This window comes from Prionailurus bengalensis, chromosome B4 (genome assembly GCF_016509475.1).
Source record: "Prionailurus bengalensis isolate Pbe53 chromosome B4, Fcat_Pben_1.1_paternal_pri, whole genome shotgun sequence".
In the NCBI taxonomy this organism is placed as follows: Eukaryota; Metazoa; Chordata; class Mammalia; order Carnivora; family Felidae; genus Prionailurus; species Prionailurus bengalensis.
In genome coordinates, this window is record NC_057358.1 from 105,323,262 (window position 1) to 105,346,527 (window position 23,266).

The 23,266-nt window shown below is 36.2% G+C and overlaps 1 protein-coding gene across 3 annotated transcripts in view; it reads left to right on the forward strand.

Annotated features, from left to right (window-relative positions):
- The window catches only part of METTL25 (methyltransferase like 25), a 161,125-nt gene that overhangs the window by 107,584 nt on the left and 30,275 nt on the right, over positions 1–23,266 (forward strand). For 2 of the 3 annotated variants that reach the window (XR_006294400.1, XR_006294401.1), the window contains exons 10-12: positions 19,358–19,432; positions 19,993–20,064; positions 21,940–22,048. Coding sequence is in view for 1 of the 3 variants with exons in the window: in XM_043561685.1 (XP_043417620.1) it covers positions 19,358–19,432; positions 19,993–20,064; positions 21,940–22,032 (240 nt within the window). In the remaining 2 variants the exon portion in view is untranslated. Of the gene's footprint in view, positions 1–19,357; positions 19,433–19,992; positions 20,065–21,939; positions 23,262–23,266 lie in introns of those variants that run through there. The other variant, XM_043561685.1, reaches the window with a different exon arrangement.

Below are 23,266 nucleotides of genomic sequence, written 5' to 3' on the forward strand. Positions count from 1 at the left end.
CAACAATAGACACATGTATAAACTAGTGTGGAGGCATAGAGAAAGGAGTGACTCACTCTGCCTGTGTAGATTTCATGAACAACATGTGGTACCTTAGCTTGGTCTTAAAGGATGCAGAAGAGTTCATCAAGCAGACAAGGTGTGAAGGTAGGGAGCAATGAATTAATTGTAGGTATGCAGGGGTGGGTATGCTTCTTCAAAAATACACAGATGTGAGAAACCTGATTCTGAACTCAGCAGTGCTGGAGCACAAAGCAAGCAGGAGAGGCAGAAGTGAGAGATGAGGCTATAGGAGTGAGCACATGTGGAGAGGCCAGGTAAACTTATTTTTTGGGTGTTAAATCAGGGATTAATCCAAGGTAAGAATAATCACCAGGTGGTTTAAATACAGGTGAGAGGACAGGAATTGTTCCATAGGAAAGCCAACAACAAATGTAGGGAGCTCATGAGCTCTTCCATGTTGTAATATGTCTCTAAGTGATATTGAACTGCTTTGACATATGCATTATGCCCATAAGTAAATCCTGGCTGCTTTTTGCAACCACCATGGTAATAATTGATTCACAGGAGAATCATCAAAGCATTAAAGCCATTGGGTAAAATGTTTATGGGGGAACAGGATATTTACACAGACTCACATTACCTCCCACAGATTTTTTATTCATTTCAAAAAGTAGATAAACCTTCAAAGTTAGCATCACCAATAATGAACAAACTGACATTGTCCAACTCATCAGGCGATGCATTGGAAAGGATACAGCATCACTTATGTAATATTCCTACCAGAAATGAATAACTTGAATCTACTCATGAGAAAACACTCAGACAACTAGACTTTTCAAAATATGTCCGTATCAGATAGTAAAGGAAACCATGAACCATCAAGGAAAAGGCACCCTACTGAATGGGAAAAGATACTCACAAATGATATATCTGGTAAGGAGTTAACATCCAAAATATATAAAGAACTCATACAACTCAATATCAAAAAAAAAACTGATTAAAAAATGGGCAGAGGGCCTGAACAGATTTTTTTCAAAGAAAACATACTGATGGCCAAAAGTCACATAAAATGATGCTCTATGTCACTAACCATCAGGGAAATACAAACTAAAACCACAAGGAAATATCACCTCATACCTGTCAAAATAAGTAATATCAAAAACACAAGAAATAAAAAGTATTGGTGAGGAGGTGTAGAAAAGGGAAGCCTCATGCACTGTTGTTAGGAATGTAAACTGGTGCAGACACTCTGGAAAACAATATGGAGTTTACTCAAAAAATTAAAAATAGAACTACCATACAATCCAGCAGTTCCACTGCTAGGTATTTATCTGGGAAAAGAAAAAAACAAAAACATGAATTCAAAAAGATGTACACACCGCTGTTCCTCATAGCATTATTTATAGTAGCCAAGATGTAAAAATAACCTAAATGTCCATAAAGAGATGAATGGATACAGAAGATATGGTGTGTGTGTGTGTGTGTGTGTGTGTGTGTGTGTGTGTGTATCATTCAGCCATAAAAGAGAATGAAATCTTGCCATTTACAACATGAATGATCTAGAGAGTATTAAGTAAAATAAGTCAAACAGAGAAAGATAAATACCTTATGATTTCACTTATATGTGGAATCTAAAAAACAAAGAAAACAAAAACAGAAACAGATTCAGAGATACAGAAAACAAATTGGCAGTTGCCAGAGGGAAAGGGAGCAGGGGATGCACAAACTAGTTGAAGGAAATTAAGAGGTGCAACTATAACAGCTTTGTATGGTGACAGATGGTAACTGGACTTACTGTGGTAACCATTTTTAATGTGTATAAATGTTAAATTAGTATGTTGTACACCTGAAACTAATACCATATTGTATGTCAATTATTCTCCAATTAAAAACTATATATATCAATTTCATAAAAGACAAGACTTGAGGATCTGTTCCAGATTAAACGGGAGTAGAGATACAATGTCCTATCCCAGATGGGATTCTTAAAAAGGTGGAGTGGTAGGAGAGTCCATAAAAGGATTATTAGGACAAATGGTAAAATTTTAATATAGAATATGTAATAGACAACAATATTGGATCAATGTTAAATTAATGAATTTGATTATTCTAGGTATGTAAGAGCATATCTTATTCCTAGGATCTACTTGCTGAAGCATTTAGGGGTGAAGGGTCATGACATCTGTAATTTACTTTCAAATGGATCAGCAATAATAATAATAATAATAATAATAATAATAATAATAAATAGATGGTTAAAACGAATATGGCAAAATAGTAATGATTAGTGAATTTAAGTAATAGGTATATAGATGTTTGTTGCACTTTCTGCAGCTTTAATTAAAAAAAAAATTGGAAACCCAAATCCACCAAACCCAAAGGAAATGAACCTTACACAAAGTAAATACAACAAAAGGTTTTGGAGAATTAAAAATATAGCCTGTATTAATACTGAGAAGGGTAGGAGCCAATTAGAGAAGATAAACTTCTTCTGGGAAAGGACAGAAATTGTTTCAGGTCTTTTTAGAGGACTTTACCAGATGCTGTCCTCAGAGATGCTGTGGCCCAGCCTAGGCCTGCCTATCAGTCTCATACAAGTGTATTTTGTGCTGCCACTAACCTTGACCCCTGCTGACTGTGACTCGCCTGCCAAAGCTGCCAGCCGCCAGCTGTCAAAAGCCACATTTGGGCAGATTCCTCACTTACCAATCAATCCATCCTCTTGCCTTGCATAAAATATTAATCATTGTTCACATTTTATAATTATAATTCTACATTTTAGGAAAACAGTACAGTAAGCACGTAAAATATCAGTATAGTTTATATTCAGATCATCTTTTCTAATGCTTCTTTGTAGAAAAGTGCTCTACGTTAGAATTCATACCTTAATGAACTTGATTTTTTTCCTATTGGAAAATAGGTGTGAAGGATCCCATTTTAATAATACTTTTCTTAAGTGTCATGGTAGACCATCTCTTTACTATTTGTTTATATAGAATTGTCAGTAGTCAAATTTACCACAGAGTAAAGTTTGTTGTATAATCATTTTATATGCCAAGTTCTTCCAGTTCATGCATGCTCATTTTATTTAGTAAACTGTGGCTTTTTAAAATAATAATAATAATAATAATAATAGTAATAATAATAATAACAAGGAAGGAAGGAAGGAAAGAAGGAAAAAGCTCAGAACAAAATTAATTGGAAGGTTATTCCAAAATTTCAGTGCACTTTGGGAGAAAAAGAAAAATCATAGGATAGTGATTTGAAGATCACTTTTCTGGGAACTATGTTGTAAATTATTCCTCTTTCCAGAAACTCAGTAGTGCTTATCTCTCATACCAGGACCTAAGAGTCCTGAAGAATTCATTTCCTTGCAAGAATGTCATTTGTCTGTGTATTATATCTAGCAGTATACATTGATGTTGTATGTGACAGGATTCTAGGGCTTTAACTGAGTACTTTGTTCAAGTGCTTGAGCAGCTCAAATACTGCCTCCTTGGGAAAATTTTGGCCCTGCTTATAGGCACATGGGTGGTTCCTTTCATGCAGTCAGGTAAGCACTAATGAGTTTGGGGAGCTTTAAAGAGTCCTGTTTAGAAATCAGAAAGTGCATGAGCTTTTTCCAAATGTGAATCCTGACATGTTATGGGACCTCAGAAGCCTAATGGCAGCAAATAAAACCAAAAGGAAGGATTTGTCCAGAACACTACTCAAATCCTTGCCTTTGCCCCTGGTGCCCTGATGTCATCACTATCTTCCAACACAGCTTCATCTTCAGGCTTCAAATTTCTAGTTTTCCCCTTTGTTCAGTGTTTAATGTTTTGGGTTTTTTTTTTTCCTGCCCATGAGCGAGAGATCATGCTACTTGTCTATTATGTTTTTTGGGTTCTAAGAATGTTCTAATTCTTAATGATAAAACCCCAACCCTTACCTATTATGCCTTCTAATTTTATCTGAGTTAAGCCTCATCACTTCAGAATGTGATTTTGAATCCCCCAACAGCTGCACTTGAATTACCTGTAGTATCTCATGAATGTCCCATGATTTCTTGGTCTTGCCTCAGTAACAGCAAATGACTGTCTACTAAACCCACTCCCTCCTTTTTATTTTATTTTATTTTATTTTATTTTATTTTATTTTGTTATTTTATTTTTATTTCATTTCATTCATTTTATTTCATTTTATTGTATTTTATTATTTTTTTTATTCTCAAGATAGTTAAGATACAGTGTTGTCTTGGCTTTAGGAGTAGAACCCAGTGAGTGATTTCATCGCTTACATATAACACCCACTGTTCATCCCAACAAGTGCCCTCCTTAATGCCCGTCACCTACTTACCCCACCCTCCACCCCCATCAATCCTCAGTTTTGTGTATTTAAGTCTCTTATGGTTTGCTTCCCTCTCTGTTTTTATCGTATTTTTCCTTCCCTTCCCCTGTGATCATCTGTTGTTTCTCAAATTCCACATATGAGTGAAATCATGTGATGTCTTTCTCTGACTCACTTATTTTGCATAGCATAATACCCTCCAGTTCCATCCATGTTTTTGCAAATGTCAAGATTTCATTTTTCATCACTGAGTAGTATTCCATTATATATATATATATATATATATATATATATATATATATATATATACACACCACAACTTCTTTATCCATTCATCAGTTGATGGACATTTAGACTCTTTCCATACCTTAGTTATTGTTGATAGTGCTGTTATAAACATTGAGGTACATGTGCCCCTTTGAATCCGCATTTTTGTATCCTTTGGATAAATTCCTAGTAGTGCTATTGCTGCATCGTATGGTAGTTCTATTTTTAATTTTTTGAGGAACCTCCACACTGTTTTCCAGAGTGGCTTCACCAGTTTGCATTCCCACCAACAGTGCAATAGGGTTCCCCTTTCTCCACGTCATCGCCAACATCTGTTGTTTCCTGAGTTATTAATTTTAGCCATTCTGACTGGTGTGAGGTGGTATCTCATTGTGGTTTTGATTTGTATTTCCCTAATGATGAGGGATATTGAGCATCTTTTCATATGTGTGTTGGCCATCTGGATATCTTTCTGGAAAAGTGTCTTTTTATGTCTTCTGCCCATTTCTTCACTGGATTGTCTGTTTTTTTGGGTATTGAGTTTGGGTATAAAGTTCTTTCTTTATAGATTTTGGATACTAACCCTTTATCTGATATATCATTTTCAAATATCTTCTCCCATTCTGTCGGTTGCCTTTTAGTTTTGTTGATTGTTTCCTTGGCTGTGCAGAAGCTTTTTATCTTGATGAGGTCCCAAAAGTGCATTTTTACTTTTGTTTCCCTTGCCTTCAGAGACATGTCAAGTAAGAAGTTGCTGTGACTGAGATCAAAGAGATTGCTGCTTTTTTTCTCCTATAGGATTTAGAAGGTTTTGAAAGACCTAAATATGAGAGAGGAAACCACTCCTTACTTTTATTGCACACACTATCCATGCAAATTCTAGATTCCCCAGCCCCATCTCTTGTTTTGTTATTTTTTATTTGAGTCTCATTGACACACAATGTGATCTCACTCTCAAATGTACAACATAGTGATTCAACTTCTTTATACATTGTGCTATGTTCACTACAGGTGTACCTGCCGCTTGTCATCATTGACTACGTTACTTATACTGTGCCTTTTATTCCAGTGACTTCTTTTTTTTAATTTATTTCTATTTTAAGTTTACCATTTTTTTTTGAGGGAGGGAGGGAGAGAGAGAGAGAGAGAGAGAGTGTTCACGAGCAGGGGAGGGCGGAGAGAGAGGGAGAGAATCCAAACAGGCTCAGCACTATTAGTGCAGAGCCTGATGTGGAACTCAAACTCACAAACCATGAGACCATGACCTGAGCCAAGATCAAGAGTTGGACACTTAAACAACTGAGCTACCCAGGCGCCCCTATTCCAGGGACTTCATGCCGTAACTGGAAGCCTGTATCTCCCACTTCTCTTTACCTGTTTTGCCCATCCCCCCATCCCCTCTGGCAGCCATCAGTTCTCTATATTTTATAGGTCTGATTCTGCATCTTGTGTCTTTATTCAATTGTTTTTTTAGATTCCACATATGGGTAAAATCACATGGTATTTTTCTTTTTCAGTCTGACTTATTTCACTTAGTGTAATACACTCTAGATCCATACATGTTGTCATAAATCATTAAAGAACTATATTCCCGGTGATGAGGAAGATGGCGGCATAGGAGGACGCTGGGTTCACCGCGCGTCCTGCTGATCACTTAGATTCCACCTACACCTGCCTAAATAACCCAGAAAAACGCCTGAGGATTAGCAGAACGGAGTCGCCGGAGCCAAGCGCAGATGAGGCCCACAGAAGAGGGTAGGAAGGGCGGCGAGGTGGTGCGCGCTCCAGGGACTGGCAGGAGGGAGCCGGGGCGGAGGGGCGGCTCGCTGGCCAAGCAGAACCCCCGAGTCTGGCTGGCAAAAGCGGAGGGGCCGGACGGACTGTGTTCCCACAGCAAGCACGACTTAGCGTCTGGGAGGACATAAGTTAGCAGCTCTGCTCGGAAAGCGGGAAGGCTGGAGGACAAAGGGAGGGAGAGCTGCTGAGCCCCCGGACGACAGAGCTCTGCTTGGCGGGGAACAAAGGCGCTTGCCAGCGCCATTTCCCTCGCCCATCCCCCAGCCAAAATCCCAAAGGGAACCAGTTCCTGCCAGGGAACTTGCTTGCTCTGCGCAAACACCCAACTCTGTGCTTCTACGGAGCCAAACCTCCGGCAGCGGATCTGACTCCCTCCTGCTGCCACAGGGCCCCTCCTGAAGTGGATCACCGAAGGAGAAGCGAGCTAAGCCTGCCCCTCCTGCCCCCGTGCACCTTGCCTACCCACCCCAGCTAATATGCCAGATCCCCAGCACCACAAGCCTGGCAGTGTGCAAGTAGCCCAGACGGACCACGCCACCCCACAGTGAATCCCACCCCTAGGAGAGGGGAAGAGAAGGCACACACCAGTCTGACTGTGGCCCCAGTGGTGGGCTGGGGGCAGACATCAGGTCTGACTACGGCCCTGCCCACCAACTCCAGTTATACACCACAGCACAGGGGAAGTGCCCTGCAGGTCCTCACCACGCCAGGGACTATCCAAAATGACCAAATGGAAGAATTCCCCTCAGAAGAATCTCCAGGAAATAACAACAGCTAATGAACTGATCAAAAAGGATTTAAATAATATAACAGAAAGTGAATTTAGAATAATAGTCATAAAATTAATCGCTGGGCTTGAAAACAGTATAGAGGACAGCAGAGAATCTCTTGCTACAGAGATCAAGGGACTAAGGAACAGTCACGAGGAGCTGAAAAACACTTTAAACGAAATACAAAACAAAATGGAAACAACGACGGCTCAGATTGAAGAGGCAGAGGAGAGAATAGGTGAACTAGAAGATAAAGTTATGGAAAAAGAGGAAGCTGAGAAAAAGAGAGATAAAAAAATCCAGGAGTATGAGGGGAAAATTAGAGAACTAAGTGATACACTAAAAAGAAATAATATACGCATAATTGGTATCCCAGAGGAGGAAGAGAGAGGGAAAGGTGCTGAAGGGGTACTTGAAGAAATTATAGCTGAGAACTTCCCTGAACTGGGGAAGGAAAAAGGCATTGAAATCCAAGAGGCACAGAGAACTCCCTTCAGATGTAACTTGAATCGATCTTCTGCACGACATATCATAGTGAAACTGGCAAAATACAAGGATAAAGAGAAAATTCTGAAAGCAGCAAGGGATAAACGTACCCTCACATATAAAGGGAGACCTATAAGACTCGTGACTGATCTTTCTTTTGAAACTTGGCAGGCCAGAAAGGATTGGCACGAGATCTTCAGTGTGCTAAACAGAAAAAATATGCAGCCGAGAATCCTTTATCCAGCAAGTCTGTCATTTAGAATAGAAGGAGAGATAAAGGTCTTCCCAAACAAACAAAAACTGAAGGAATTTGTCACCACTAAACCAGCCCTACAAGAGATCCTAAGGGGGATCCTGTGAGACAAAGTACCAGAGACATCACTACAAGCATAAAACATACAGACATCACAATGACTCTAAACCCGTATCTTTCTATAATAACACTGAATGTAAATGGATTAAATGCGCCAACCAAAAGACATAGGGTATCAGAATGGATAAAAAAACAAGACCCATCTATTTGCTGTCTACAAGAGACTCATTTTAGACCTGAGGACACCTTTAGATTGAGAGTGAGGGGATGGAGAACTATTTATCATGCGACTGGAAGCCAAAAGAAAGCTGGAGTAGCCATACTTATATCAGACAAACTAGACTTTAAATTAAAGGCTGTAACAAGAGATGAAGAAGGGCATTATATAATAATTACAGGGTCTATCCATCAGGAAGAGCTAACAATTATAAATGTCTATGCACCGAATACCGGAGCCCCCAAATATATAAAACAATTACTCATAAACATAAGCAACCTTATTGATAAGAATGTGGTAATTGCAGGGGACTTTAACACTCCACTTACAGAAATGGATAGATCATCTAGACACACGGTCAATAAAGAAACAAGGGCCCTGAATGATACATTGGATCAGATGGACTTGACAGATATATTTAGAACTCTGCATCCCAAAGCAACAGAATATACTTTCTTCTCGAGTGCACATGGAACATTCTCCAAGATAGATCATATACTGGGTCACAAAACAGCCCTTCATAAGTTTACAAGAATTGAAATTATACCATGCATACTTTCAGACCACAATGCTATGAAGCTTGAAATCAACCACAGAAAAAAGTCTGGAAAACCTCCAAAAGCATGGAGGTTAAAGAACACCCTACTAAAGAATGAGTGGGTCAACCAGGCAATTAGAGAAGAAATTAAAAAATATATGGAAACAAACGAAAATGAAAATACAACAATCCAGATGCTTTGGGATGCAGCCAAGGCAGTCCTGAGAGGAAAATACATTGCAATCCAGGCCTATCTCAAGAAACAAGAAAAATCCCAAATACAAAATCTAACAGCACACCTAAAGGAACTAGAAGCAGAACAGCAAAGGCAGCCTAAACCCAGCAGAAGAAGAGAAATAATAAAGATCAGAGCAGAAATAAACAATATAGAATCTAAAAAAACTGTAGAGCAGATCAACGAAACCAAGAGTTGGTTTTTTTTAAAAAATAAACAAAATTGACAAACCTCTAGCCAGGCTTCTCAAAAAGAAAAGGGAGATGACCCAAATAGATAAAATCATGAATGAAAATGGAATTATTACAACCAATCCCTCAGAGATACAAACAATTATCAGGGAATACTATGAAAAATTATATGCCAACAAATTGGACAACCTGGAAGAAATGGACAAATTCCTAAACACCCACACTCTTCCAAAACTCAATCAGGAGGAAATAGAAAGCTTGAACAGACCCATAACCAGTGAAGAAATTGAATCGGTTATCAAAAATCTCCCAACAAATAAGAGTCCAGGACCAGATGGCTTCCCAGGGGAGTTCTACCAGACGTTTAAAGCAGAGATAATACCTATCCTTCTCAAGCTATTCCAAGAAATAGAAAGGGAAGGAAAACTTCCAGACTCATTCTATGAAGCCAGTATTACTTTGATTCCTAAACCAGACAGAGACCCAGTAATAAAAGAGAACTACAGGCCAATATCCCTGATGAATATGGATGCAAAAATTCTCAATAAGATACTAGCAAATCGAATTCAACGGCATATAAAAAGAATTATTCACCATGATCAAGTGGGATTCATTCCTGGGATGCAGGGCTGGTTCAACATTCGCAAATCAATCAACGTGATACATCACATTAATAAAAGAAAAGATAAGAACCATATGATCCTGTCAATCGATGCAGAAAAGGCCTTTGACAAAATCCAGCACCCTTTCTTAATAAAAACCCTTGAGAAAGTCGGGATAGAAGGAACATACTTAAACATCATAAAAGCCATTTATGAAAAGCCCACAGCTAACATCATCCTCAATGGGGAAAAACTGAGAGCTTTTTCCCTGAGATCAGGAACACGACAAGGATGCCCACTCTCACCGCTGTTGTTTAACATAGTGCTGGAAGTTCTAGCATCAGCAATCAGACAACAAAAGGAAATCAAAGGCATCAAAATTGGCAAAGATGAAGTCAAGCTTTCACTTTTTGCAGATGACATGATATTATACATGGAAAATCCGAGAGACTCCACCAAAAGTCTGCTAGAACTGATACATGAATTCAGCAAAGTTGCAGGATACAAAATCAATGTACAGAAATCAGTTGCATTCTTATACACTAACAATGAAGCAACAGAAAGACAAATAAAGAAACTGATCCCATTCACAATTGCACCAAGAAGCATAAAATACCTAGGAATAAATCTAACCAAAGATGTAAAGGATCTGTATGCTGAAAACTATAGAAAGCTTATGAAGGAAATTGAAGAAGATTTAAAGAAATGGAAAGACATTCCCTGCTCATGGATTGGAAAAATAAATATTGTCAAAATGTCAATACTACCCAAAGCTATCTACACATTCAATGCAATCCCAATCAAAATTGCACCAGCATTCTTCTCGAAACTAGAACAAGCAATTCATATGGAACCACAAAAGGCCCCGAATAGCCAAAGTAATTTTGAAGAAGAAGACCAAAGCAGGAGGCATCACAATCCCAGACTTTAGCCTGTACTACAAAGCTGTCATCATCAAGACAGCATGGTATTGGCACAAAAACAGACACATAGACCAATGGAATAGAATAGAAACCCCAGCACTAGACCCACAAATGTATGGCCAACTAATCTTTGACAAAGCAGGAAAGAACATCCAATGGAAAAAAGACAGCCTCTTTAACAAATGGTGCTGGGAGAACTGGACAGCAACATGCAGAAGGTTGAAACTAGACCACTTTCTCACACCATTCACAAAAATAAATTCAAAATGGATAAAGGACCTGAATGTGAGACAGGAAACCATCAAAACCCTAGAGGAGAAAGCAGGAAAAGACCTCTCTGACCTCAGCCGTAGCAATCTCTTACTCGACACATCCCCAAAGGCAAGGGAATTAAAAGCAAAAATGAATTATTGGCACCTTATGAAGATAAAAAGCTTCTGCACAGCAAAGGAAACAACCAACAAAACTAAAAGGCAACCAACGGAATGGGAAAAGATATTCGCAAATGACATATCGGACAAAGGGCTAGTATCCAAAATCTATAAAGAGCTCACCAAACTCCACACCCGAAAAACAAATAACCCAGTAAAGAAATGGGCAGAAAACATGAATAGACACTTCTCTAAAGAAGACATCCGGATGGCCAACAGGTACATGAAAAGATGTTCAGCGTCGCTCCTTATCAGGGAAATACAAATCAAAACCACACTCAGATATCACCTCACGCCAGTCAGAGTGGCCAAAATGAACAAATCAGGAGACTATAGATGCTGGAGAGGATGTGGAGAAACGGGAACCCTCTTGCACTGTTGGTGGGAATGCAAATTGGTGCAGCCGCTCTGGAAAGCAGTGTGGAGGTTCCTCAGAAAATTAAAAATAGACCTACCCTATGACCCAGCAATAGCACTGCTAGGAATTTACCCCAGGGATACAGGAGTACTGATGCATAGGGGCACTTGTACCCCAATGTTTATAGCAGCACTCTCAACAATAGCCAAATTGTGGAAAGAGTCTAAATGTCCATCAACTGATGAATGGATAATGAAATTGTGGTTTATATACACAATGGAATACTACGTGGCAATGAGAAAGAATGAAATATGGCCTTTTGTAGCAACGTGGATGGAACTGGAGAGTGTGATGCTAAGTGAAATTAGCCATACAGAGAAAGACAGATACCATATGGTTTCACTCTTATGTGGATCTTGAGAAACTTAACAGAAACCCATGGGGGAGGGGAAGGAAAAAAAAAAGAGGTTAGAGTGGGAGAGAGCTAAAGCATAAGAGACTGTTAAAAACTGAGAACAAAATGAGGGTTGATGGGGGGTGGAATGGAGGGGAGGGTGGGTGATGGGTATTGAGGAGGGCACCTTTTGGGATGAGCACTGGGTGTTGTATGGAAACCAATTTGACAGTAAATTTCATATATTGAAAAAAAAATATTTACCCTCTAAAAAAAAAAAAACTATATTCCCCTGTTTACATCCCTATGCCTACAGTAGTTCATCTCTATAGGGATGCATTATCAGAATTATGATTAAGTAGTTTGCTTTTATTATAGTTTTAAGAAGGAACAGAAGTGGTCATTTGATTGCAAGAAGTAAAGATGTACTCAGGTTTTCTCAATTTGTGGGACTCTATTCCAGAAATACATATACTTAAAAGAAATATTGGGATCTCTTGGCTTGATAAAAACCAAAACCAGAAGTACAGCCTAGTCTCATCAGAATGTATTTGTTAATGAGAGCAAGATTCAAAACTGCCATAGTGACCGAGTTACTGTTATTTTCTAAGCAATATATTTTTTAATCCTTTACGATTATGATGAGCTCCTGAACTAACAACAATTTCACTCTTTGTTCTAGGTAATTTTTCCTCTGAGATTTTTCTTATTGATAAGTTTATTCATGACTCAGCTTTCATTACTTCCCCTCTCTGCATTACCCTCCCCATGACCAAGATAAAGAAGATCTCGTTGACTCATTTGATCTCTTTCATAGCTCTTTGGATAGAATTTTTATGAACAGGGGTGCCTGGGTGGCTCAGTCAGTTAAGCATCCGACTTCAGCTCAGGTCATGATCTCATAGTTTGTGAGTTTGAGCCCCATGTTGGGCTCAGTGCTGACAGCTCAGAGCCTGGAGCCTGCTTCAGATTCTGGGTCTCCCTCTCTCTCTGCCCTTCTCCTGCTCATGGTCTTTCTCTCTCTCTCTCTCTCTCTCTCTCTCTCTCTCTCTCTCTCTCTCTCTCCCTCAAAAATAAATAAACATTAAATTAAAAAAAAAGAATTTTTATAAACAAACTCCCTAAATCCAATAAGGTGATTAAGGTAGAAGAGGGGAAACTGTACTTGCAGGAAGATTTATACATAAGTTGCAGCCCATGACTCTTTCCCCAAGCAGTGATTGGACAGAAACCCATGGGGCTTAGGTTTTAGGGGCATTCAGTCTTAATATATTTGATTCAATGAGGATATTTTTGGACATTCAATAAAGACAGTATTTAGAAGCCTTTTCATTTATGTAGATCCTGTTATATAACAATCTATATAATAATTTTTATAGGTTTTCATGATATGACAGTCTCCTCCAAAGAACACTCAACTTATTTTTTGCTTTAGCTATCAGGAGGCTCCAGTTTACATTTATGCTTGATTCCAGCAACTGTCCTTAATTAGGTTATTTGGTATCATGTTTTTCTCCTTTGAATTGTACACCCTTAAGAGTTTATCCTTTCTTTAATGACCCTACTATTGATATGTTTTTATGCTTCGTAGTGTAAACCACCTCAAATTATCCTTGAAAATGAGGATACTCTTATTAATAATAAAGTTCCCTACAACTAATGATTGTACTTATTTGTAGCAATTACACTTGGGGGTAGATAAAAAACAAGATTTAACAATTATACTTCCTTTAAATTAAGATCAAAAACAATATGTCAATATTATATGCAAAGACCAAGCCACATGTGCAGAAAATAAAGGGATATTTCCATTATGCAATAGAACATTCTTACATAATGTAAGTCTAATTCTACATAAGAGCAGTCACATTGCCTATAAAAACTATCTTTATTCTCCCAGCTAACCACAGAGAAGCTTTAGGTACAGAAATGTCTCTCAGACAACAAAGAGCTCTAGGAAGTAGTAGAAGATAGGGTATGATCATTTAAAGGACAGGAAAATATATTACTTTATTTATTTATTTATTTATTTATTTATTTATTTTTAATTGAAGAAAAAGAGATACTTAATTATCTTAGTTTTTAATACTGCTTTTTTAAAAAGAAAGTTTAAAGTGTATTTATCTTGAGAATGAGAGAAAGCATGAGTGGGGTAGGGGTAGAGAGAGAGAGAGAGAGAGAGAGAGAATTCCAAGCAGGCTCCAACCTGTAAGACCAGAGCCCGACGCAAAGCTCAAATTCACAAACTGTGAGATCATGACCTGAACCAGTATCAAAAGTTGGACACTTAACTGACCGAGACATCCAGGCGCCCCTAATATGCTTTTAATATAGGAGAAAACATGTTTTAATGTTACATTATTTTAAATTATTAGAATTATTGATGTGTACAAAATCTACAAATGACATATTTAATTCAAATGAAAGAATATGTAATAATTATATGATATATCAGTGATCATTTTTAGAATAACTATGAGCTGAAGTTAATATTTTGTATGTAGATTCTGCTTTCATATAGTAGAAAGTTCAAATTTTATTTCTGTTAACTAATTATTGGACAGGTATACATTAGAGAATATGGAAATAACTTTATACATTACATTTTGCTTTATTTTTAAGAAAACTTCTATCTTGGGGCTCCTGGGTGGCTTGGTCGGTTAAGCATCCGACTTCGGCTCAGGTCATGATCTCACGGTCCGTGAGTTCAAGCCCCGCATCGGGCTCTGTGCTGACAGCTCAGAGCCTGGAGCCTGTTTCCGATTCTGTGTCTCCCTCTCTCTCTGCCCCTCCCCTGTTCATGCTCTGTCTCTCTCTGTCTCAAAAATAAATAAACGTTAAAGAAAAAAAAAGAAAAGAAAACTTCTATCTTATTGTCCATAAATTTCAGGGCTTATGAATATGTTATGTACATAATCACATCATTTCTAAAAGTAAGAATCATACTGAGTCATCTTTCCATTATACTGCAAAAGATTCGTAGTGACACTAATCCTTTGAATAATAGCATGAATAACTTTCTTTGTTAATCTAAGACTGTTAGAACCAATTCAGTCTCATTGCCACTGGCTTTGTCTTCCCAGCTCCCTGGGCAGATCGCCTAATGGGCTTCACCTTCATATCCACCTACCTTAGTTCTTGAACCAGTTATGGCCTAGCCGTGGATATGTCAGCAGCCTCAGTCTCACCATCTCCTGGTGAGAACTAAGTTAATTGCTAACCCAGGTTTGATCATGTACAATGTGGGAGGATCTCTAAACAGCCATGTATCTCTCATCCAGTCATCCAGCCCACTTTCTATGAAATTGCAGTATAGTCCATGTTTGCTTACCTGGGCCCCTTTATATTAAAAAACAACAACAACAAATTTCAATAAATAAAGAGAAGAGACAAATGTCCCATGGAAGGGAATTCCAAGTAATCTATTTAGATACTCCACCATCAAGGAGATGAAATATAAGTCCCCACTCCTTAAATGTAGGCTGTACATAGTGACTTTCTTCCAAAGTGTGCAGTATGAAAAGTGGAAAAAAGAGGAACTTTAGAGTGGAAAAACCTGACAAACACTGTCTTATCTGGGTAATCAAGGTCTATATCAATGATGTTAAATTATGTTGATAGGTATCCTTGATATGTCAGGAACATGGTACCCTATTTCTGTGGTCTTCCTCTCAAAAACCCATAGCCCTAGTCTAATTATGAGAAAGAACATCTGCAAATCCAAGTGAAAGAACATTCTACAAAATGTCTAGCCATTACTCCTCAAAACTCTCAAGGTCATCAAAAACAAGACAAGTCTGAGAAACTATCACAACCAATAGGACTAAATCCAATGTGATATCCTGGATAGGATGGTGGAACTGAAAAGACATTAGGTGAAAACTAAGAAATTATTTTTTTAAGTTTTTATTTATTTAAGTAATCTCTGCACCCAATGTGGTCCTCAAACTCATGACCCTGAGATCAAGAGTCACATGTTCTTCTGACTGAGTCAGGCAGATGCCGCAAAAACTAAGAAATTCTCAATAAAATAATGGACTTCAGCTAACACAGTCTATCAGTATTGGGTTCATTAATTATAACAAATAACCCCATTGTAAGGTGTCAATAATAGAGGAAATTTGGTATAGGGTATATGGGAACTCTCTATACTATCTTCAAATTTTCTGTAAATCTAAAACTTTTAAAATATAAGTTTATTTAAAAAAACAATATGAGAAAAGATAATGTTTATTGAACCATTGCTTTGTGCTGGACACTGCCAAAAGCATGGTTTATATCACCTTACTGAATACTAAGAATGACCTTGTGAAATGAATACTGTTATACTCATTTTATAGATAAGGAAATTGAGACACAGGTTAAGTGGATAAGTACATTTCTTAAGGCCAAACTACATAATTGAGGAAAAAGAACTCCAATCCAGACTGTCTAACTCTAGACTGTCTACTTCTTTTGGTCCTATTTATATAACTTATTAGCAGACATTGAGCACAAGAAAAATGTTCATTTAGCATTTTTCCAAATCAGACAAGTAAGGAAGAATAAAGAGAAAATTCATGCCTGCCAAGAGACAAAATAAATGTACTTCTAAAGGAGACTGAAGAATTGAGGTTTGAAATAAAGACAGAAGAAATTCAAGGACTTATGAATCTTACTGAAGCATTAAAGAAGAGATACTTGTATCCACAACTTTGACTCTTGAAACCTTTGCAGGTATTGTCCAACACAAAGGCTATACTGGAGTTAAAATTACTGTCAAAAATTATTTAAAAAGTGGGGAAAATAATCTAAAGCACCTGAACATGAACATAACCGCTTGTTTACAGCCTCTCACTCCAGTTTCTCTTTCAGACTGGGTATCTCCCTAAACTCAAAACTTAGCTCTCTGAACTAGGGCCCTATTGCACAGCTTAACTCATATTAATCTCCTTTTCTGGAGTCTAGGGAATGGGCAACAGGGAGCAATAAAATTCATGATCAGTACTCTCAACTGCCATTCAATGTGCACTTCAACTTGTAAGTTTTTATGTATGTCCTTGCCGAAGTATGATCTGCACCAGGCAGTGACTCAATTCTGATGCCTTCCTCCATCTCTAGGACGTTGGCCCTACCTAGGCTCTCCCTGACTTTAACACTCAATAATGTCATCTACAAAATGAGATCATGAAGGCAGCTCTTTCTGCCCACAAGTCCTGCCCCATGCTTTAATAAAATCACCTTTTTACACCAAAAAAAATAAAAATTATATGAAAATATGTATGTTACAGATTGATGTTAGGATTAAATGAGATAATATCTTTTTAAATTTTCCAAATAATCTCTGTGATCTAATGTAATGAAACTGGCAGTTGAGTGTATCACTGAAAAAACTGATGAAAACTTAAAACACTGAATTTTTCACTTAAAAACATATTAATATACTTTTACTTACCAGACTTTTGGTGTAAGCACAAGGCCATTTGTTGTTTTGGTCTTTGCACACAGCTTTGTATAGGGTCACTCTTTGGAGTTCTGTCTTAATTTTTTTACATCAAGCAGACCTCTAAGGCAGTCTACAGTGTCCAGCTTTGTTTCCCTTAAACAACCAATTTCCATTTTTAAAAAATAGGAGAGTTAAGATGATGTTCTCACCTTTTCCCTTCAGAATCACACAAAAGCAACAAATAAAAACCAAAACACAACTTCTTTGACAAAATCAGAAAGCATGCTAAATCTCAAATCATGTGTTTTATGAAGCACAATGAAGGTAAAGAGGGATGGAGAAAGATACCAAAAGAAAATTCCCAGAGTTACAGATCACTGACAAAACCAACAACACAGTTCTCTAGACTGGAATATTCTGAGCAGCAAAATCAACAGTTCCTAGTTTGGGACAAATGCAATTGATGACCAGGGTTGTGCTTCCCAATTTGGCATAAGAGAGAAACAGAGAATACTGGAGAACCCAAGGAATCACACTGAAAAACTATATTTATAGGAAGCAGTATGCTGGTGAGGCAGGATCAGTAAAAGATGATGAGTTCTGACTTGTCCCATAACTGCTGATCTCAGATGGCTGGAGAGAAGACTAACTAAAGGCTGTAATTCAAACACACACAATTTTGTGAGATGAGTTTTCCTGGCTTGAATCGCAGGCCTGGATCCAGTCCAATATACACTACTGCAGAAGTTTGGTTTAGGGGTACTCATTTGATTCAAAGATGGGCAAGATTTTTAAAAGTGGTGGGGAAGTAAAAATAAGATAAAAACAGAGAAGGAGACAAACCATAAGAGGCTCTTGAATACAGAGAATAAACTGAGAGTTGCAGTGAGGGGGTAAGTTAAATGGGTGACGGGCATTAAGGAGGGCCCTTTTGGGGATGAGCCCTGGGTGCCATATGAAAGAGATGAATCACTGTTCTACTCCTGAAAGCCAAGACTACACTGTATGTTAACTAACCTGAGAATGAAAAAATAAAAATAACAAAAATTTTTTTGAAAATAAAAGGGTTGGGGAAGGAGGTATAATCTGCTTGGGTTCTGTACTAAGGGGAAAATCTTTTCTGGAAAGCTGCACTAGAAACTGAGACAAAACCTTGCTTTTCACCATTAACCTTTTTATACTTTTTAAATTCAAAAGAAATTTAGTTCAGTAAGAAAAAGAATAGGGACTTTGAAAAAATAATAAATTCAGGTAGACATTTGCAGAAAAAATCTAAATACAAATCCTTTCAGATATTTTACTCTTTTTATCCAGACTTACGTTTGTTTTGACCACATGTAATTTGACAGCAATTTCTTCTAGTGACTTTCCTTTATCAATCCTTTCACAAAGGCATCCAATTTATAGAAACAACATTTCCTTTTGCATTAATATTTCATTAATTATGTAATATTTACTTATATCATTACAATACTATAACTGGCATAACAAGTTTAGAAACAAATACAATTGACTCAGTAAACAAAATTCAACTGGTGTGAACAGAAGCATATATGTTCTAAAAAGTGGCCTGCTAACCACAAGGGTTCATTGTATTATAGGTATCCTATGTTTTTGAGGAAAACCAGAAAGTAATGCTTGTTGATGGATTTGTTATGTGCACGTTAGAGGAAATTACCTTAAATATGAACATATGTCCTTACTGGGTTTTTGTGGCCTTTGAATTATTCTCTAGGATATATAGTTTTAGATATATCATTTAAATTTTTTAATTTTACTCAAAAAATGTTTATTGAGCTCCTACTATGTACCCTAAACATAGAAACAAATATTTCATCAACTTGTTGAAATTAAACAATATTAATAGGATGTTACTGCTGTTTTATTTACAGTATGCTGAATAGGTGTAGAAGATATTAATGAAAGAACTTAGTTTATTGACTTGCTTCATTCATATCCTTAGAGTTCTTCACACACCCAAATTTGTTTTAAATTGTTAATGTTGGTTTTACTTTAATGTTTGATAAGGAAAAACTTTTTTTTTTAACTGTTGTTACATTTCTTGTTTTATCTTGAAGCTGCCAGAAAAAGTTATAATGGACTACTACGAGAAGTACAAGCCTAGAATGAATGAGCTGGAAGCTTTTAATATGGTAAATCTCAGAAATGAACATATTAAATTGGATATGTTGCCAGACTTGAATGGGGTTCAATTAAATTTTATTGTGGGACCAACCAATCTATGTTGTTTTTCTCTTACTGTAGAAAAACCGTTTTGGACCATTTCCTATTTCAGAACTATATTAGGTGTCAGTAATGTAATAAAGAGAACACATGGTAGATTTCTCTTAAAATGTATCATAAATGCATGGAAGAAATTTCAGAGTTCTTTGAAGACATACTTGTCTCAATGCAGTTATTTCCCCAGCATGCGTTTTAATGAATTTCATTCTTAGTACCTCTGAAAACTCTCTATCATACGTACCACTGCCTTTGGATTCCTGTTATTATTAAAGAAAAACTTTTGATCTCTGCAGTATTCGTTTTCTGAATATATACAATTGGTATTGGAGATTTGGCCCTATATAAATTTCTGTAGATGCATTTTCTTGAACATAAGTGTTAAGCTAGTTTGTGTTTGTTTGTTTGTTTGTTTGTTTTGTTTTGTTTTGTTTTTTAAAGTTCTACCATCCTATCTTACCCTTTCTTTTAGTTGAAAGTTGTTCTGGCTCCTTGTATAGAGACACTGATTCTTCTGGATCGACTTTGCTATCTGAAAGAGCAGGTAAATTATATTTTAAAATATATAACTAATATCTTTATTTAATATAGTAAACAGATCCACTATTACCTAGGATAAGTTTCTTTTGCATACAGCTAGTCAGATAATTTTTCTTATTATATTTTCCAAGTTTAAATATTCATTCCATCTCTTTTTAAACATAAACATATGTACAACAGATGTTTTCAGCAAACCTATTATAATAAAGTTTATGTTCTTTTAATTGTATGGTAATTACTGTATGGTAGGCAGTGAACACAACTATCATATATGACGTATTGTGTAGCTAAATTTAATAAAGGCCAGACATAAAAGATATTACATATATATATATATATATGTTTCATTTAATGAAAATTTACCTTTTAAATCACTTTTGGATTTTGGACATATGTAATCTGCAGTATAAAAATTTCTTTCTGATCAGTGAAAATTGCTTTTGCTTCTTCACAGTCTTGGTTTTTTTTAATCTATGTTGAATGCACCAAAAAAACTGGTTTTTTGCTTGTCTTTAAGGAAAAATTTTTTTGCAGATTTTACACTGAGCTATGATCAAAATAGTTATGTGAACTGTTTAAATTAAACCCATACATGGATTCAGCCTCATGTTTCCACCATAAGCCCTTTATTTTAACAATTTTGTTCTATCATAGTGGGTAATTTTACTTTCTTCTTTTCAACAGGCTATTTGGAACAAATGGATTTTAATAAATGCTTGCTTTTGTTCTAATTTATATTTTTATGGAAAAACAATTTTTAAATATTTGGATAATTGTGTACTTTCTTAAGCTACCAAGTAACTCAAAATCACTGGAAATCTTTGGTTTCCAATTTCATAGGTGACAGAATTGGGCCTGTTTTACTAGGTACTCATTATTTACCTTTTCAAAGCAATTTCCATTGACCTAAATAAAATAAGTAAATGGTAAAAAAATAAATTAAATAAAATAAGTAATATGCACAAAGATAGTAGATTGGCAATGAAATGATATAAAGCATAAAATATTAACTTGTTAATAAAATATTTTTAAATAGCATGTTAAATAATAATAATTTTTAAATAGCAATGTTAAATAATAGCAATGTTAAATAATATTAAATAATATTTTATTCTAAAATAACACTTATATGTTAGAAAGTTTTAAATGAAGAATATAAACAAGAAAATTAAAAATGACAACAGTCCCATCTTTCAGCATTAACTTAATTTTTGTTTTGTATTCTAGTGCCTCTTTCTAATATGTATATGTTGCACACATATATATGAGCGCATTATTTCTACTTTAATTAAAATTGGAATCTGGGGCACCTGGGTGACTCAGTCAGTCAAGCTGTCTGACTCTTGATTTCAGCTCAGGTCATGATCTTGGCTCACTCAGGTCATGGTCTCACAGTCCAGAGACAGAGCCCTCAAGATTCTCTCTCCCTCTCCTTTTACCCCTCCCTGCTCTCTAACATAAGATAAGATGATGATAAGATAAAGGAATCAAATTACAAGTGCAGTTTTGAATCTAATCTGTTTCATTTATTTTATTCAGAATTTTCTCATCTTATTGAATATACTACAGAAGGTGAATAATGTTTCATCATATAATAATTTCTTTAAGTAATGCCCAATTGTTTTTTATCACTTCCACTCTTTCACAATTTCAGCAAAGAATAACCCTGTAGTTCACTATCTTATGTAAATCTTTTATTTCCTCAACATAAATTCCTGTAGGTGAAATTGTAAACGTTAATTTCATTCAGCAAAGAATAATTTTCTTTTATATAGTTTGTCTTTTATGTTGTTTTTATATTACAATATATAGTCTGACTCATCTTTCATTCTTATCTTCAACAAATTGCTATGTATTTAAATCACTTATCAATTTGCAGGAAAATATTGCATGGTCTGCACTTGTGAAGTTGTTTGATCCTGTGAAATCTCCCAGATGTTATGCTATTATTGCTCTGAAGAAGCAGCAATGATTTCAGTTGAAGCAAGGTATTAGATGTATCTGTTTGTGGAAACTATCACTAATTTTGCTCTTCTAAACATTTATGTTGTGTTATGTAAATATTTGAAAAAACATTGCTCTATATTTTAAATAAACAATAAAATAATAGCTAACAACAGAACACCATAATCTATTTTTCCATTGTCAAAGCATACATTAATAAAATAAGAACTCATGAAAATATTTAAAGTATTGACCTACATTCCTGAGTTACTATATCAATAGTACATTGTAATCTGACCCTTGTTTCCTATTGTTTGAGACCCTTAATATTTGCTACATACCTCATTTTGACTTTTATTGATTTAAAAACTTTTTGGACAGAGGAAAGTTATAGGTGTATATATAATAAAATTAGCACAGAAGATCACTTTCATTTTCCTCCAGATTTTGGAAGGATTTTCCATGTCATCTGGAGGGAAAAATCCAAAAAGGAAAGAAACACCCAGGAACCAGGCAGATACAAAAAGTGCTTAATATGTGTTTTCATCTAAGTTACATGAGAAGATATTCTGTGTCCTTAAAGAAATATGCATCTTGTGAGCTTCACTTTAAGGAATCTTGAAGCTACTTATCTTATTAAAATAGATAATTACCTTGTGCTCTGTAGAAAGCCAGTCTGAGAAAAGCAAGAGAGAATGAAAGAAGGCCAGTGCTATGCCCAGTGTGGTACAGGTTCTTTTCATTTGCAGAAATCTTGAGATTTCTAATATACACAGAAGATACGACAGTTGGCAAAAAGCTTCCTTGATGCTCAGCAAAAGACTATAAAATTCTCCCATCAGAAGAAGTAACTACTCTCTTAAATTTTAGAGTCTATCCGCAGATGGAAAGAACAAGTTTTTGCTCTGTGTTGTGATAGGAAGTTTGCAGCCATTATATATGTGGATGATCAGGTACTTTGTATAGCTAGTACAATACTGGGGAAAATAGCCACTTTTTAAGCTTTTTATTATGGAACATTTCAAATATGTTCAGAAATGAAGAGTAGAGTCTAACGAATCGCATGTACTCATCACAAACTTCAATAATTATCAACATTTTACCAGTCTTGTTTCATCTGTACACTTACGAGCATGCACACGTTCACATTTGCCACCCCACCCACCGTTCCCAGATATGTAAGATTTTGAACTTTTGCCCTGATGCCTAAATATTTATATAACATTATTTTCTCATTATAATAAAGAAAAAAAACTTCATGT